General features: G+C 43.0%; 1 protein-coding gene across 7 annotated transcripts in view; it reads left to right on the plus strand.

Moving 5' to 3' along the window:
• Amph (amphiphysin) overlaps positions 1-19,472 on the plus strand; it is a 265,780-nt gene that overhangs the window by 148,514 nt on the left and 97,794 nt on the right. For 4 of the 7 annotated variants that reach the window (XM_050177365.1, XM_050177368.1, XM_050177369.1 and 1 more), the window contains one exon: positions 792-946. In XM_050177365.1, coding sequence (XP_050033322.1) covers positions 792-946 — 155 coding nt within the window. The remainder of the gene's footprint in view (positions 1-791; positions 947-19,472) is intronic. The other 3 variants (XM_050177366.1, XM_050177371.1, XM_050177373.1) reach the window with 1 other exon arrangement.

Below are 19,472 nucleotides of genomic sequence, written 5' to 3' on the forward strand. Positions count from 1 at the left end.
CTTCAGCATATTTTCTCCCGGAAATGCTTTACTCTTCACAAAATCATGAGCGCTGTTTCCACTTAAGCCCGTTTCATTTGCTTTGTCAAATATGCGCAGTAATAGCACAAATAACTCGGAATTCCCAAGAGTATTGTGAATTGCACGCTTGCATCGCACTAGTTTGCGATCCTTCTCATCTCTTGAATGATCCACTTCAATGCTGTCATTAATATGCTGCTCTTGGCTGACAATCAGGCGAATAGTCCTGGACATTTAACAACTAAGCGTTCAATCCGAAAAGAGGTGTAGCTATGAACTCTCTTTCCGCTTGCAAGCTGCATGAGCCGTGTGTATCTACAAAATTGATGAGACTCGGTTCACGATTCGTTTACGCATGTGGCACAAGCTTTGTTCTTGGCCAAATCATGCAAAGGATGTGTTGACAGAAGCAGAGGGTTTCTGCATCTTCCTTGTCCTGTCGACACTGGCGACATATTGTGGCTTTTTGCTCATTATTGTGACTGTGGGCATTGCTCGCCCTGTTCCATTGTGAATTCGCTGCAAGTTCTAGCCTGTTTGGCGTGGCTCATGATATGGCAACCATTGTGAAATTGTGGCAGGAACATCGGGAGAATGTCGTAATCAATTAACCATTTTTGATGGTACTTGACACGAACCAGGTTCGGGCTTGACGCGTGCCTCTCCCAGTTGATTCGACTCAGTCGAGGCTTCGTGTCGGGACAGTAGAGACTAACCTGTCTTCCCGCCTCATCCTGCAGCCCCTGTTTTTCACCCCTGTTTTCTTCTAGTTCGGTCTCCAAGGAGGCGGACACGCGGCCCTACGAGGAGATCGAGTTCAAGAAGGGTAAGAGCAATCGTGCCAGCGATATTTCCATCAAGGTTACCGAGACTAACGGCCAGGTTGCCAACCCGGCCCCCCTCATGGTTTCCCCTGTGCGGAGTGGTGAGTACGCCTGCCTGCTTTCGCGTGCACAAGTGACGCATGGCCCAAGTTGAGCGTGCATGTGCCGGACCATCAAGGGGCACAGCACCAGGACAACTCGCATGCTCAGCCGCCTCAGGGCGACCGGTCCAACAAAGGTTTCACATTCTTTTGTTGCTCGATTTGTAGTCGTCGGCATGATGTGCTCGTGTTGAGGCTGACCGATGGCTTTGCTCATTGTTGGCCGTCCCCTCCGCAACCCAGGGGCGGGGGGTGCAAGGACAGGTTGGTGCAACTTTGCTCCCATTCTCTCACGCTGGCGCGGTGCATGCCACAACTTTCTTGAGGCCTCTTTGCCTATGCGTTCTATAGTTTGTGGAAATAAACAGCACCTCTGCGTGTGCTGCATTTAACAGCTTGTTTGGATTTTATTTGTCCCTCATACACGAGAAAGAGTCAAGGTCGTGCTTCCTTTGGTGAGGCTGTGCACACATTGTGTAGGCCTACTGCAGCGCGTAATGTAGGCGGATACAAACTCTGCAAGAGATCAGTTCTTTATCAGTGCGGTCACTGCTTGTGTGCTTGGTTGTTCGTGCAATATAGAACAGTCTGCGAACGAAGCCTTGGTATTTCACTGTGGATGCACATCTATAAAGGGTGGCCAGAAGCAGCACTATGCAGCACAAGCGGTACCCCAAGTACCTGAAGCCTATGGACCTCCCGCAATTTGTGACACGGGTACTGTATGGCGCCACTGGTGACAGTAGCGATGCCTTACTGTGGTTGCCAGCCTTTCTCCCCCGGCCAGTAGGAATACATGGGGCTACAATGTTTATTTTTACTGCACAAGTTCCTCTCATGTCTTAAGGAGCATGCAAAACAGAGTAGCAGTATTTCAGACAACATATGTGTGTCAAAAATGCAGGTCTCGCAGCAAAAGCAATACTTCAAGTGTGCCCACTCCATTTGAATGCAAGTTCACGAACACTTCAGAGGCGCTTCATTTATTTCAACATTGACCATAACTCACGCATTTTGTCACCGGCTGCCCAGTGCATGCCAGAATAACCTGTGTAAAATATTAATCTTAATACAGGTGAGTTGGGAAAATATTTAAGCAGTAGCACTAAATGTCATGCTGGGATCAGTGGAACATAGTGTCATGTAGTAACAGTGAAGAGCACAGTAGTCAAAACTGTGAATCGCAAAAGTAACTATTTATTCAGTGAACCTGTGCTCAGAAACAATAGTCAAGCACAACGATAGCTGCGAGCACAGTCGGCGATATGAAAGTCTGATCTGTGGGTCAAGTGCGTTGGCTTTTATACATAACTCGTCAAAGCTTCCAGGTAATTGCGGGAATGCAGACAAGTTGCAACAAATGATCGAGGACCTTAACAGAGAGAGTGTAAGAATGGGGTTGAAGATTAATATGCAGAAGACATAGGTAATGATGAATAGCCAGGCAAGGGAACAAGAGTTCAGGATCGCCAGTCAGCCTTTAGAGTCTGTGAAGGAGTATGTTCACCTAGGTCAATTAATCACAGGGAACCCTTATCATGAGAAGGAAATTTATAGAAGAATAAAAATGGGTTGGATCACATATGGCAGACATTGTCATCTCCTGACTGGAAGCTTACTATTATCATTGAAAAGGAAGGTGTACAATCAGTGCATTTTACCAGTGCTGACAACAGGGCAGAGACTTGGACTGACAAAGAAGCTTGAGAGCAAGTTAAGGACCGCGCAAAGAGCAATGAAAAGAAGGTTGCTACGCATAACGTTAAGAGACAGAAAGAGAGTGGTTTGGATCAGAGAGCAAATGGGTATAGACAATATTCTAATTCACATCATGAGAAAAAAATGGAGCTGGGCAGGTCATGCAATGCGCCAGTTAGATAACCATCGGACCATTAGGGTTACAGAAGGGACACCAAGAGAAGGGAAACTCAGTCGAGGACGGCAGAATACGTGGAGCGATGAAATTAGGAAATTTGCGGGTGCTAGTTGAAATCGGGGGAGAAGCCTTTGTCCTGCAGTGGACATAAAACAAGCTGATGATGACGATGATTAATTGCTGGGGCCTGAGTGCCTTCACTACGCTTTTCATGTCTTGCATACAATCTGATTACACAATGTTCGGCGACAACATACACAACAGATGGAATCAACAGTAACATTGAAGTAAGTTCCAAATCTTGCGGGCTTGTCTTGTGCCGAGCGATAACTCTAGCTAGCGGGTGAAATACAGTCCCCGAGAAAAGGATAAGTATGTGTCCTTTGCGTGTGATACCAGAAGGTTACACATACAATTACAATTACAACAAATTTCACAATATTATATGTAGAGTACAACGCTATGCCACTACAAAGCGCATCAAGACGAAATATCATTAAATGGTGTTCTTCTTTTTTTTTTAAATACAAATCATTAGAGCAGGTGTTAAAGTTATAGGTGTGTACTTTGCAAATAAGTTAATGTATTTCCTGAAAAATGAACACTATGCAAATCTTCACCGACGTGTAGACACAGTAAATGATGAGGCATAGCAATAACTAAGCGTTCGCTGTTATCTTGTGCGGCAACAAGCTAGTAAAATGGATATGCAGTGGAGTGTATGTTGAGCATGTGCTATGATGAGAAAATACGAAATGTAGAAACACATCACAGACAGAGCGAGAGATAGAGATGCTCTACGCACTATTTAAAAATAACATTTTCGAGGTAGGAGTACAGTTTCTTCTGAGCCCTGGTGTAAGTTGTATTGTGCATCAGAAGACAGGAGCAATGTGGTAATGAATCTGCTAATTAACTAAAGTATCTTTCTACGTGTTAGATATAGATGGCCCATTGCAGTAGGGAAATAAAAGGGAGAAGCCCGTACATGCCAAATCGGCGATTAGTTAATGAAAATAGCAGTGTGCCTTGCAGGAGCTCTTGGTGCCACTCTCTCTCTCTCTCTCGAACAGCAGCAGCAGCAGATCTGGCTGAGAGGCGTCAAAAGCCTCAGCATCTGTCTGCTTTCACACGGACTCTAGCTTTGTGTGCATGATGGGCGTATGAAGGCTGCCTAGTCTCCTCGTGTTGTTAGTCATCAATGGGCATTGTTCCATCAAGGCACGAGACTTCCCGAGGGAGTTCGACCTCAAGGAAGTTGTAGCATAGTATAGAGAACCAACTTTAGAGAAGGAATATTGTACCTTCCACAATGGTATGAAAATAAGAAGTGGCAACGTATGGAACATACCGGGGGGCCCGAGAGATGGCGCTGCTCATACAGGAAGCTTTTCAGGGCTCTGTGGTGGCGACGTTTCTTGTGCATGCTTTGAGCTTGCTTCTGTTTTTGATTTGCTCATTTTCTTCATTCTTTAAATAATAATTGGGTAGTTTTCTTTTTCTTTTTCGTATGCGTGGGTGTGTTTAGTGTACATTTGGTTTTGCTGGATAGTCAGAGCATCCTTTCGCACCACGTACTTCGACTGATGCAACCGGGTAGGACGTTAAATCTTTATAGCCTTTAAATAGTAGCTTGGAAGTGGCAAGAATAATAGCTGTTAGTGGTTTTACTGTGTGTGCCTTGGTAGGAAAGTGAGAGCGTGGCCACGTGGTTGAACACGTGCAAAAACGTGTCATACCTTAAATCTGTGCGGCATTGATTTCTCTTAAAACATTGGTGAAAATTACTTTGCGACATTTTAACGACTTAGATCCTGTGCATATCGGTTTTTACTAGAAGGCACGTGCTATGCATTATTATAGTATTACAGTATTTACATTGGAAAAATTCATGCAATACACAGCAAGAAGGCCAGGAAAGCGTGCAGTGTGCGGGTGGGGGGTCCCTCAAGGCAGATGAGGAGACATGAGAATGGAGAGGGAATTGAGTCAATTTACACAAACTGTGATGTCGATGTTAGGCTGAAGAAAATGGAGGCTTTCCACGATGAGTTTGTCAAACAGGTTGAAGAGCTGAAAAAGGAGCTTGATAGGGGAGTGTGATGCATGGAAGGTAGTGGAAGAAAAGACTTCAAGCAGCCGAGGAAAAGCTGAACAGGGCCACCATTGTGAACGAGAATGGTCACGACAATGAAATGCAGTCCCCCGACGTGATAGGAGAGGGAGTGTCGGCAAAGCACGGGGAATGTGTACAATGTGGGGAAGAGGTAGCTAGAAAGAGTGGCACCTACCTTGAAGCCGCCACACCCAAAAAGCAGGAGCATAGGGGTCAGTGCCCCTTGTCGAGTTCGAATCATGCAGAAAAGGACAAAGGGAAGCAGGGAGAGGTAGGAGAGAGTGAAATGGTGATTATTGCTGGCGACCCAAATTTGGTAAGTGCTGAGACGCAATTGTGGAGAGGGTGAAAGGTGACCATTTCAACATTCCTTCACATCTCGTAAATTGGATTCGCGCTTATATTTCTAACCGTATGCAATTCGTAGTAGTTGATAATTGCTCTTCCAGCACCCTTCCTGTCACTTCTGGTATTCCCCAGGGTAGTGTTCTTGGACCATTATTATTTAACATATATATTAATGACATTGTAGACACTGTTACTCAACCCGTACAAATAAAACTATTTGCTGATGACTGTCTCCTTTTTAAGGAGATCACTTGCCGACAAGATCAAGTTATTCTAAACTCTAACCTTCAAGACATGCTAACTTGGTGTGCGCGCTGGGATATGCAGCTTAACATTGATAAAACAGTATTTATGAAAATCACTAAACAAGTGAGTAAATAGTCGTTTGCCTATAGCCTAGCATGTAAACCTCTTACGGAGGTGAATGAATATAAGTACCTCGGTCTTACAATAGCCTTAGTTGGAACTCTCACATCTCCCATCTTTGCGACTCGGATTTTAAGAAGCTTTGCTACCTCAGGCATAAATTAAAACACGCTCCTTCTGAAACCCGTCTTATCGCCTACACCTCTCTTGTCCGTCCTAAACTCGAGTATGCAGCTATTGTATGGGATCCCTATACTAAAGCTAACATCGATGCGCTAGAAATGATGCAACGTAAAGCAGTAAGGTTCATCTTCTCTAAATATCGCTCAAGTGATTCCCCAAGTCAGGTAATGGCTGAACACAATATTCAGTCTTTGCAACTACGAAGAAAAATTCACAGGCTTAAATTTCTCTTCTTACTGAGTAACAATAAACTCTCTTTCTCCTGAACCTTACGTAACACCCCTTACTGCCCGCCGAACAAGACATTGCCACACTGCATCATTAACGCCTTATAATGGTAGAACCAATGTCTATGTCTTCCTTTTTCCCTCGAACAGTAACGGAATGGAACAGCCTACCTTATAACAAACTTCTCAGCACTGACTCAATAGCGTGTATTACGATCTAATATTAGTGCTTGTTCTTACGAAATCTCGTTTCAATTTGTATCGTTGTGCAATATTTATTAATTTATTTGCATTTATTGCAATTTATGCATTATTTAGGTGCTTTACTCATAATGCAATTGTACTTTCTATTACATTTCCTCCGGAGCTTTTTTTTTTTTTACTCCTTCGTCAATCTATTGTGTTTTCTTTTTTTTTTTTGTATATACCTTTCCCCTCCTGCCTGGGCCTTCTAAGGCCTGCAGTATTCCTAAATAAAAAATAAATAAGAAAGAGTGGCAGGAGAGACATTTCCAGGGAAGACACTAGGTTCTGCCATGGAGAAAGCAAAAGCAAAGCTCGCGGAAAAGGCTCACATGTGCAACCTTGTCTTATTAGCAGGTGGGCTAAATGACGTACTAAACAGGAAAGGGACAGGACTAGCCCAGCACTTGGCGAAGGCGGTGGACAACTTGTGCAATCTATTCCCTCAGGTGCAGATCATGGTGTGCATGGTCCCAGAGGTGCCTGTACGTGACAGTCGCGTACAAAGCGCTGTAGTGGCTGCTAATGAGGCAATATGGAAAATGAGCCGAGAGAAAAACTTCGAGGTTGTCGAAGTAAACAGGGAAGTGAGAAGTTGTGGTGGTTTTAAACGAGACAGGATCCACTTCAATTACAGGCTGGCAGGAGTAGTGGGCTGGCGACTTGGTGGTCGCGCTGTTGCTTTTTTAGGGGGCCCGCGGGCGCTCAGGAGGTCAGAGTAGATAGTAATGAAGAAGGTCCCCTAGGGGAACATCAGAAGAGCATCGCCGTCGAAAACAGAAAAAGGAGGAAAGCAAGAAAAAGAGCTCACGATGCAATAGGCTACATAAACATGCAGGGCGGCAGAAGAAAGGAAAAGTGGGCAAAGATTGAGATTCAGTTAAATAGAGAACAAATAAGGGTGCATGGGGTTACACAAACACACCTTAGAGTCTCAGAAGAGCTGCCAGTGATTCAGAATTATGCTTGGGAAGCGTGCAGCAGAATTAAATCGAAAAAAAAAGGGAGGGGGAGTCGGAATGCTCATCCATCAGGGAACCAAATTGAAAAGAGTAAATTCAAAATGTCAAGAGCATCTTTGGTTATCAGGTACAATGAGTGGGGAAAATACTTGGCAGGCCGTAACGTATTTGTGGACCGGAAATAATTGCACAAAGAAGAATCATGAGTTAGTGGAATGCATAAGTGCTGATGTTATGGGTTTCGGAAATGATGCCAAAATTATCCTATTAGGTAGATGACATGAATGCCCACACACAGGATTTAGGTGGCTATACCGACAACAACGGGAAGTTAATGCTAGACCTTTGTGAGCAACATAACCTCTTTATCATGAATACAAAGCCTAAGTGTGAAGGGCAGATCATGTGCGAAGTGGGAAACTGGCAATCGATCGTTAATTACTGTCTGATGACAGAAGGAATTCATAAGTTGAGAGAAATGGTTATCGACGAGGAAGGGTACAGCAGCATAGAGAGTGACCATAAACGCATCATTTTGAAAATGAAACATGTAGTTGGGAAAGAGAGCAAGGAGTGCAAAATGGCCAGTCCAAGTTTGAATGCTGAACAAATAACAAATATAGTCACTAGAGTCGAGGAAGAACTTGGCAAATGGTCAAGTAAAGAGTGGGAATATGGTGAGCTTCTAAGTGTAATAACAACAGAAATACGGAAAGAGAAACATGTTCATTGGAATGGAAAAAGGAAACCGAAAAGCTGGTGGAACAGAGAGATACGATAAGCCATCACTGAAGGACAGAAAGCAACTCGAGAGCACAGGCAGGCCGGCACAGTTGCTGCAGGATGAAGTGGCCAGTAAATGGGAAATATGCTGGGAGAAAAAAGTCTGTGGTTCGAATACTGGTGCAAGCAAAGACAAAAGGTGAAAGTGACCGTTGGTTGTCAGGAATAAGAGAGATAAAGAAGGCTGCATCTAGAATATTTTGGAACCATATGAACTTATTAGCCAGGAAGTCAACAACAATACAACAACATATCCTAGACGAAGATGAAAATAAACTGGAAGGGGTAGTGGCACTAAATTACATCCGAAAAATAACAGCCGAATCTTTCCAAGGCAATGCCAAGGTTGTATTTGAAGAAAAAAAGAGCTTGAAAGAGACCCAGGTGGAAAAGGAGCTGGTGCTGACAAATTTCAACTGGAAGAAAGCCGAAGAGAAAATTCCTAAGCGTACAGCCACAGAGCTAGACGAGGTTGCCGTTAGACTGATTAATGAACTAGGACCAAAAAGTAAGGAAACTCTGGTGAAAGCAGTGGAAAAAACTTTAAAAAATAGACGAATACCAGACAGTTCGCGACAAAGTAGAATGAATGTAGTTTATAAAGGTAAGGGGGAGAAGGATAGAAGTTGTTCATGTAGAGCATTGACCATTGCATCGGTGATATACAGGCTAGCAATGCAGGCAATCAAATTAAAGCTTCAAGCATGGGCAGAGAATAGTGGCATTTCGGGAGAACTTCAGTATAGGTAGGCGTTTAGATGATTACTTATTAGTTCTTACTCAGTGTATTGAAATATCAAGAGTAGAAAGCAGACCGCTATATGTGGCCTTTTTAGACATTACAGAGGCATATGACAATGTAAACCGCAATATTTTGTGGGATATTCTTGGAGGAGAAGGCTCAGGTAACGATTGTGTACAGCTTTTGAGAGAGATTTACATAGAAAACAGTTTTCATTGAAAAAGTTTGCGTTGAATGGGAATAGATGAGGAGCGAGGAGAAAGTTGATATCAGCAAGGGACTGAGGCAGGGGTGCCCTTTATCGCCATTGCTGTTTATGATGTACATGGCGAGGATGGAGAGAGCGCTAGAAGGAAGCAAAATTGGGTTTATTCTCTCATACAAACAGGCAGGTACAGTAGTAGAACAGCAGCTTCTAGGTTTATTTTAGGTGGACGACATTGTGTTGCTAGCTAACAAGCAAAGTGATTGCAATGTCTGGCTGATATCTGTGGACAGGAAGGCAAGAATTTAGGTTTGAAATTTAGTGTTAGAAAATTGGGTGTTATGGTGTTCAATGAAAACAGTGAACAGACAGTGACAATACAGGACCAGGAACTACCTCGAGTAAAAGAATATAAATACCTTAGTGTATGGATAAATTAAGGCACTAGATATATGGAAACAAAGGAAAGAACAATAACAGTGAAGGGGAAGAGAAATGCAGCCATAATGAAGCACAGAACGCTATGAGGATACAATAGGTACGAGGTCCTCTGGGGTATGTGGAAAGGTGTAATGGTTCCAGGACTTACTTTTGGACATGCGCTTGTTTGCTTGAAATCAGGGGTACAATTGGGACTCGATGGGAACCAAAAGTCAGTGGGACGCCTCACATTGGGCGCTCACGGGAAGACTACAAATGAAGCTGTGCAGGATATGGGCTGGACAAGTTTTGAAGTAAGGGAAGCTCACAGTAAAATTGATTAGGAAGAACGATTGAGGAATATGAAAGAAAGTAAACGGGCTGGGAGAGCTTTGAGGTATTTTTACAGGAAAAAGATTGATTCACAGTGGAGGGAAATAACTAGGAAGCTTACCAGCAAGTATGAGGCCTGTAGGGTGGGCAACACAGCAACAAATAACGTCAAGCGGAAAGTCGGAGAGGCTGAAATAATTTCATGGGTGGCAGCAATGGAAGAGAAACCTGCCATGAGTAACTACTTAAGAGGAAAAAACGAAATCAGGGTGCCTTAGAACCGCACCTAGAAAATGAGATATAGGAGGAAGAAGCATGTGCTTGCTGCGGTGAAGCTAAGGAAACAATGGAGCATGTTTTATTAGAATGTGAAGACATCTGCCCAGCGGTCGATTTAGGCACCACTGGCCTCCTTGAAGCCCTTGGGTTCAGCGAGAGCAGGGGAAAAGTAAACATGTTTTAATAGAGATTAGTAAGAGGTGATTGGAAGATTGCTGGAAGAAAAATTGAGAAACAACAAAAAAACGGAGATATACAAAAACAAAGTTCACAATAGGTCAGAAAATTTGGTTATGGGAATTCATCGTGGGGTGTTTTTTTTTTTCTTTTTTAACCTAGGTAGGACATCAGACAGTATAATAGCAAGAACTTGGTGACGCCACCCACCGTCTCATTCCAGAGAGTACGCTTGTGACATCCATTCACCCATCCTGAAATGAGTCTTTTTTTAGTGCAAATACAGGGGGACACAATGGAAAAATATTCAGCAATATCAAGAATGCATCAGTAAATGCAAAATTGTTTAAGCTCTGAAATTCGCAATAGTGGGACACAAACTAACAAAGTACAGGAACATCTTAAAAAAAATAAAGAGTGCACATAGTAGCATAGCTGCAAAGATTAATAACAGAACATTAAAAGAATATGGCTCTCAGTAGCATTTTCAATTCTAGACGCTGCCATCACTTCATTAGGGAGCTCATTCCAATCGTTAATCGTGTTAGGAAAAGATGAATACTTAAACAGATTGGTACGGCACTGATAAGCTCTAATTTTGTTAGCGTGGTCTCTCTTAGATGAAGTGTAATGCTGCTCCTTAATTACAATATCTTGTTAATACCAGTTTGACTTTTGTATATAGTATCGTAAAGGAATTTCAATTTTCGGATTTTCCTGCATGTAGGGAGAGTTTTCCAACCCAACCCTTCCCGTATTCCAGATCCCCTGATAGTTAAATTATAATTTCCCTGGATTCTATGATCTGTGAATCTGTGATTGCGCAACATGTTTATTCGCCTTGTTTGATACATTATATACGGTGACTTTTGTTTAGATAATTGGAGACTTGTACGTATATTTAAATATCTTGTTGCTAGCTTTTGTACATACGTGCAGTGAACTTTGTTTCCAGAACTTTCGATACACTTCTAAAGTTTTGGGACGTACCAATACATTCTTTTATGAAAAAAAAATACATATTATGCATGTCTTCACAGTGCGTAGCACTCAAGAATTCGTTTGCAGCATCTTTGGCAATGGCAATGTAGTTATCGTTGATGTAATTGATCTCTCAGCAAATTCTATAAGGAGCAGGCCGAGCTGGAATGTTCTGGCTACGCCACTGCATTCGAGCGACTCGTGCATCTGCTGCTGAGCCAACACAGCGACATAGGCTACCCGGCGTTTTAGTGTTGCCTCCTTTCTAACCTGCACATTTCTTTTTGTTCTTTCGTGTGCCGCTAATGTGTAACACTTGGTGCCCCACATTCTCTCAGTATGGGCATGGTCGGTGTTGTGGGCATCATCATTTTGCAGCCACTTTTGCAGGCCTTTCCACCCATGTGGATATCAACTTCATACACTTCGGACCATGTAATTACGTATGCTGGTCTCCGTTCACGCGAAATCACGGCCGAGGAAGGCCACAAGCAAAATTTGCACACAGCAGTAGCAGGAAGGGGCAAAATGGGGAGCACCAGTCGCGGTGCGTGTAAACCTGGTATCTGTGTCGCTGTGCGGACTGCAGGGGCAGGTGCTTACCTTGAGACTGCTTCCCAATGCAACTGACCAGGCCCCCACATCCGAGAAACAACACGCTGAACAGGACCAAGTGGGACAGCACTGAAACCAGTCTCTGCTATCAATCACTTCAGTGTAGCTTATGCAAAAACCCAGGCCGTCGAGCAGGAAGAGCAATCCTGAACATGGCTAGGAAATCAATATGGGAATGAGAAAGCTTGCATTCAAGAAAGAGGTCACTCTACTCGGCAAGTACTGAAGGCCAAAAACGTTAAGAAAGTCAAGTGCTACATTGCACACGGTGCAAAAGTTAATGCAAGACACACACCGATGCCGCATCAGCCATTTCAGGAGATGAAGTGCACATGGCAACGTACACTAGAAAATACTGCTACTGATATGTTATGATACTAGACAGTGACTGGTATTAAGTTTCAGCAAAGAATTGGTTGACCTTTATGTCTGGATAAGGAAGAGGAATGATCTCTAACAAAATTGGGGATTGAAAAAGCTTGCATTCATTGAAAAAAATGTCATACTTGGCACATTTGACAAGGCCAGGAAGCTGATTAAGGAAGGCCAAGCCGGCAGAACTTTTTTGGCCAGCGTTTTCCGTTCTCGTTCAGAGGTTGCAGGTTTATCTAAACACGAACAATCTTTTTTTGTTGAGGTACCTGGACTAGTCCTGGAGGGCGTAAGGCGGGTGGGAGCGGCAAAGAGCAAAGGTGTGTTAGTGGCGAGGGTGTCGAATTGAGAATAAAGGAGTGCTGTGCACAAGGCCAGTGACATGGCCTTCTGTCAATCACGTGTCAACAGCAGTGTGTCAGCCGGCCTGTAAACGACGTGCACACCAGCCCTCTATTACCTGTTTCGCTGGTGGTCGTGGGCTATCGTGTGTCTGAAAGAGATAATAGAAGGAGCGGTAGAAACTGGTGCTCACGAAATAAAAAAAATGGAAAAAAATAAGGAATAAATAAGAGGGAGTACTGAGATAAAATAAATCAATAAAAGGTAAAAATAAACACAAGCAACCAAACTAAGTGTTGTTACCTATAGCTTGAAATTTAGCATAGCAAATAGATTCTAAACCTCTCCTTGAAACATTTATGCTTATTGGTTGCAATGTCTTGAACTTATGGATAAGGTATGATTCTCTGTATTTTCTGTCTCGTTCAGAACGGTAATTTGACTGTAAGATGGAGTTTAATTTCATCAAAGTTATGACCTGGTTTTGACGGCTTTAGCTGTGTCCACGCAATGTCTGTTTAATCTGATGTTCATTGATTGTCCCGTTTCACCGATATATTGTTTCTTACAGAAGGAACATTCAAGCACATAAATCACATCCGAACTTGTACAAGTGATGCTAGATTTGACTTCATGTGTATAACTATTTGCGCTGCTTTTAATTTTGATGCCACATTGAAGGTGCCTGCAGATGTCGCCTTAGGTTTCGCACTGGGGTGACTGCCACAAATACGCCTCACGATTCCGGGGATTACAAAGACCCATCATTCAACATTGGCTCTACATCAGTTCACACTGTCATTACTGAATGAGGCAGATGAACAAAGAACGCACATTTACATCAATGGAGCTGTCTCAGCCACCAGCTCCACAGGCGCTGTTATCAACCCAGCCTTACAATGCACAATTACATTCAAAGTGTCCCATATAATGACTTCTACGGCAACAGAACTTGCCGCTGTACGTGCCGGTGTTAATTACATCACATAAGCCAAACCTTGAAAGTGGGTCGTTTTTTGTGACTCCAAGGCAGCCCTTCAGAGTCTGCAGTCAGCCTTACAATGCAAGACCTATGGACAACTGGTGTTTGAGACCAGAGAAGTTCTTCATCAAGCCCTTATAAATGGACATGACATCTTCCAGTGGCTTCCGGGGCACTGTGGCATCATTGGAAATTACCTTGCTGATGATGCCACCTGGTCAGTCCATAAAAAAAAAATCTGACACTTGCTATCCCTTATCACTGACAGACGCTGCAAGAGGTTTTCGTTTACTTGCTAAAACCAAGACTGAAATTCTATGGAACACCACGAATTTCTCAAACTGCCATCTCCACCGGCTGTATCCTACATTAAAGCTGCAGATTCCATCGAACTTCTCCCTCCGTGATTCAAATTTACTGTGCCGCCTCTGGTTAAGGGTGGCTTTTATGAAAGCCCATTCATTCCTTATTGGAATGTCCGACACACCAATTTGTGACTCGTGCATATGTGAAGAGACGATCGAGCATGTGTTATGTTTTTGTAATCTCTGAGATCGAAAGCGACATTCTTCAAAGGGTGCTAAACTGATTAGACAGTAGACCATTTTCAGAGACTAAGATTCTCGGACCATGGCCCCATGCATCACAGGCTTGCAAAGCGACACGAGCACTGCTATGTTTCACAAAATCGACTGGCCTCAATGACCAGTCGTTACGGACAACCGCACGTATTCACACTGATAGTACCTTATTCCCTCCCTACCCTTTCTTCCCTCAAACCCTTTCCCCTGTGTAAGGTAGCAAACCGGACACGTCTGGTTGATGATGATGATAATGACCTTGATGTGTTTGGCACATACCCACTTACGGGGATTGGCCAAGAGTCGGGCAGACTTATGTGTTCAGGTGATAAAATTATAAATCTATAATCTATAATTTTGATTAATAAATTAAAGCGAGGAAAGTTCAAAACGATTGAAGAGACTGTCATTCACTCAAAAAGAAGAAAAGTATATATAATATAAACAAGGCATTAAAGGAGGAATGAAATTACTAATACGGTCAACAATGAAATCTGTTTGATTCAACAATGAATTTTTCTAATGCCATGCATCCATTCCTGTATAAGTGCCCAAGCATAGACGCTCCGAAAGGCAGCAGTACTGGATTGTTCAATGGCAGGCCAATTTGTCGCACGCTAATTTCCTATGTCATTTTTCTCAGGAAGGAGAAACGCTGGCATTCCAGTAAGTAGCGTTTAATCGTTTCTAGTGACTTGCGAAAATGGCACAAAGGGGAAATTGCCAGACCAGATCAGTGCATGTATGAATTTAGGGGTGGGACTCGACAACGCAGTTTCCCTTCTGTCTGTCTGGCTTTGCAAAATTTCCTGCTCCAAGCGAATTGTAAGGGGTGTAGTTCTGAGGATGATGTTAGATTTGATTTTGATGTTAAAAGGATGTATCTTCTAAACCTGACAGACCTGATAAAATCCGTCGTTGGAAGAAGGGTAAGCACAGGGCCACTGATAGAAATCTTGGCCAAGCTGTCTGCCACTTCATTCATAACTATGCCTTTGTGCCCAGGTACCCATATTAATCGTAAATTCCACAAGTGACATGGAGCCAGTGAGTACTAAGTTTTTAATATATGCGACTCGCCAGGAGCAGTAAGTGAGGTGCACAGCAATAAAGAGTCTGTGATTAGTACCGCAGTTGTCCTGGATGTTGGTAGTTTATGCAAAGCAGGACGACAGCTGGGAATTCCGCTAGGAATATTGGAGTGAATTCGGGGAGCCAAATAGAAAAAGGCCAATCCAATGATGATGAAAAAGTTCCAACTCCGGCCTTTTCCTCACTCTGCGAAGCATCTGTTGCTGTAATTATGTTTGTGTGGAGCTTATTCAAGGGATCCTAAAGTATGCTGTTAAGAATATGCGAGGGCAGCTGCTTTGCATTGTTTGGGTATATGTCATCATAAGTAATAACCAATGAATTTGAGATATTGTTTACCGTGATTACATCATTCATATGTACATTTAATGGACTCGATAATGATTGTGTTATAATCACTTGTGGCGTGTGAAACTGAGGCTATGTGAGTCCAATAAATTGGGCTCTTTGATTGATAAAGCTTGACTGGGCCCTTTTTAGTGGGGATTCATAGAGCCTTATGAATTTTAAACAGTGAGCATTTTAAATCTCATTTCAAGGGAAGGTATTCACGATTCCTTCTAGAGCACAGCATTTGCTACAAACTTTGGTAGCCCCAGACATAAGCGAAGCACTTCCTGTTGCAGCAAAGCTAGTAGACGTAGCTTGTAAGCAGAGGCGCCGGAACACAGCCGAACTCTAGTATAGGTCGGATATACATGGCAGTAAATCATTATTAGTGTGTATCTGCGAATGGTCCATCGATTATTGCTTATCCTTCTTAATATCCCCATTGCACGGGAAGCTTTTGAAGTTATATGTTCAATGTGATGATGCCGGTTTAGATTTCCATCATAAATAATTCCAAGGTACTTGGCTTCTTTCATTTGTGGAATGGCGGTATGAAAGGGATGTAATAACTGGGTTTTGTAGAGGTCCAGGGGAAAGGGGGAAGGCTGGAGATTGTAGGGGAAAGACAAGAGCAGCACTCTTCTTTACATTAATGGACAAGCGAACACTGTCCAGCCATGCTTCTAGCTCGCATAAGTATTCCTGTAGGCACTCGTTCAGTGACTGAATATCACTTGCCGAAGCAAAAAAATGCTATATCATCAGTGTAAACGTACGTGCTTACATTTTGATAAGGAATGGAGCTGAATAAGATGTTAAACAGCGGGGATAAAACTGTGCCTTGAGGAACCTGGGAATTTGTCTGAATTTTCCAGATGAAATTCGACTTTGTGCACAGTAAAACTCCCTGCTCTACTAGAACTCAGCAGTCCATGTTACGAAGTATTCAGGTAATCCAGTATTCTGCAACCTCTTTATAAATATAGGGTATTCCACAGTATCGTATGCTTTAGAAATGTCCAGTGTAACTAGAGCTGCATATTGTTTTTGGTTACGAGCCAACTAAATTTGGCTCTCTAGGTCGACGTGTGCACACCATATTGACATCCCTGGTCTAAGTCCAATTTGGCAGGGGATCAATAATTCTCATGTGGTCACAAATTTAACCATACATGTGTTTAATCATCTTTCTATTAATTTTACAAAATTTGATGTTAGAGGAATAAGCCGAACATTGTCTAGAACGTACCCTTTGGTTTTGTCTTTCAGCAGTGGAATCACCGCTATTCTCCATGCAGGAGGGATCCATGCATACTGTGTTGAGCAATTTACAGCATCTAACAAGCCATTAGGAGCGATGTCAAAGAGAAGTTTAATCATCTTAGTAATGAGTCCATCGGGACCTGGGGCTGCAGCTGGTAAACATGAAATAGCTGTGGGACAATTCTGTCATAGAAATCTCTTCGAAATCTTCTGATGTGCCCTGTTTAAGGAGAGGAGGGAGGAGAGGGTCTCAAACCCTGTCACAATTGCATCTAGAGAGTCGGCTTTTTCACTGGTGGTTAAAACTATTGACCCCAAGTTCAAGGGTTGCGGAATCACTTTTTGGGATCTTAAAAACCGAAATAATGCATGATTATTATTTGATTACGAAATAAGTTCGACATGGCGCACATTGTAATTGTTTTTTGCCTTAGATACCGTTCCTTTAAATGTTCCAGCAATAAATTTATAGTTGCTCCAGTTTTTTGGAGACTGGTTATGCATGAGTTGTTTCCATACAGCTTTACGTTGCTTGTAGTTCCGCGAGCAATCTTCATTCCACCAATTTGTAGAAGCAGTGTTTTTGCGTGCCTTTAACTGGAACTCTGATCTCTTGCTCAAAGTATTATTGAGCAAATATCCTCAGCTTTCAATGGAGAGTTTTCCATTGATTTGAATGTGGTCTGCAAGCATTTTTTAAATGTACGGTAATCCACGAAAGAGTGGATTCGAGCCTCCACGGTGGACTGCGGACCTACCACTTCAAACACAACAGGAAAATGATCGCTGGTTGTCCCGACATTAACCGTTTCCCATTTGGATGTGGGAAGACCTGGACCTGAAAATGTAAGATCCAGTACAGATCTAAACTGTCCGCGAAGAAACGTAACTGATCCTGAATTTTGACACGAAAAGTTATTTGTGATTGCCCAGTCCCAAGACGCTTTCCGCACAGGTCTGTCCTGGATCCCCATGATACATGATGAGAGTTAGTCACCTGCCAAAACTATATCGTTACTGCATTTTGCCAAAACTTAGTCTAGTGGGCGTGTATTCTGCACACCCATTGGAAAGTATATATTGACCAACAAGAAAGGCCTACTGCTAGAATTTCACATTCTGGAGACATCAACTGGAATTATATATTTGCCCTGTGGCCAAACATACTTGAGACCATAATTAACAAGCCCCCACCTCTAGACCGGGGATCTAGGCGTAAGGACCTAAAATTGTACAAACAAAATTGTTTTTCAGAGGATAACCATGCTTCTTGCAGTAAAATTACATCTGGAGAAATTTGAGAAGATAGAATGTTTAAATCTGTAGAAGCAGCAAATATTGATCTGCAGTTCCAGTGCAGCACCCTCATCTACCTTCCAGTGATGACAGCACTGTAGAGGCAACAGCCTCCTCCAAAATATATTTCAGGTTGACTTCAGAGAGGATTTTCTTAGATTTACTGAGTGTGAAGTGGTAGCCTCCAGGGGAGAACACCTCCTTTTCTGTGCCCTCACGTTAATTTCCATGTTTGAGGTATCCTGATAATCAGAGTTGTCTGGGCTAGTAGTGACCTTGTTTGAGGAACCTGGAACAGGCCTGACTTGCTTTATATGGGTTGTAGATCCAATTTCGCTGTCTTCCGGAGAGTGGGGTGAACAAGCATTTCTGTCAGAGGTTATTGCCTCAGCAGTAGCAGTCAATAATGATTATGCTAACTGTGAGGATACCAGTCCATTAAAGCATTCCGTGATGCTTTCTACAATGCGCTCCATAAGTTTAGCCATAGATGTTTCAATAGCTTGTGCAATTACCTGTGACAGGCTTCCATCAACGACAGCCTGGTGTCGTGCTGTCACACGTGCATAACCATGGGCTCTTCCATTTACCTCCACAATGCATGAGCAACGCCTTTTGTCCATAACTTCCAGTATTTGGACCTATGGGCCCTGGGTGCCAGGCGACCTAACTACGCCACTGGCCACCACATAAGTAACGCTTTTCTTCACTATGCATCCTCTGCTTGGACAGCGAGGATTGTCTTTTGCGTGTTCCTGGGACACCCTGTAACAGACGACACGCAGGATTGGTCACACACGTTCACGTTACGGAGAACGCCTGGCGCTGGGCAGTTCCCGCTGTAGCAAATGTCAGCTTGCACAACTTGCATCATGCTTAGTGTTTTAGGCCCATTATATTCAAATCACTGTATTCAAATCGGCTTGCTACATTTAACCTGCGGGCCAGGGAGAGGTTCGGATATACGGAGCAGTATTCTGATGGATCAGCCAGATATGTTTGTTCTGTGTAGGTTTATTACAGCCTTTGCAGAAATGCACTGATCAAAGCATTCCAAGGTGTCGTGCTGCCACTGTTTCCCAGACTTCTAAAACAGCACGAAAGACTGTTGAATTCCCGTGAAAATAGAGATAATATTCAGCACAATGAGTTGCAAAACTTTCACTTGCAAGTGTTTCTCAATGCAAGTGTTGCAGATAATTACTAATTCCTCGTTTCTTTTTTCATGTATTTTACAAGATTCGTAGTTTGTTTCTCTGGTGTCCTCGGTGAGCTAAACAAAGCATCTTGTTCATATCTCGGGAAAATGAGGGGCATGGTATGGCCAATGTGTAGGCAATGTTCCAAATGGGTCGGTGAAGTGCGCATCTTCTAGCAGAATATGTATGCAAGTAATCCACAGCACTATTAGT

This window comes from Dermacentor andersoni, chromosome 5 (assembly GCF_023375885.2).
Source record: "Dermacentor andersoni chromosome 5, qqDerAnde1_hic_scaffold, whole genome shotgun sequence".
In the NCBI taxonomy this organism is placed as follows: domain Eukaryota; kingdom Metazoa; phylum Arthropoda; class Arachnida; order Ixodida; family Ixodidae; genus Dermacentor; species Dermacentor andersoni.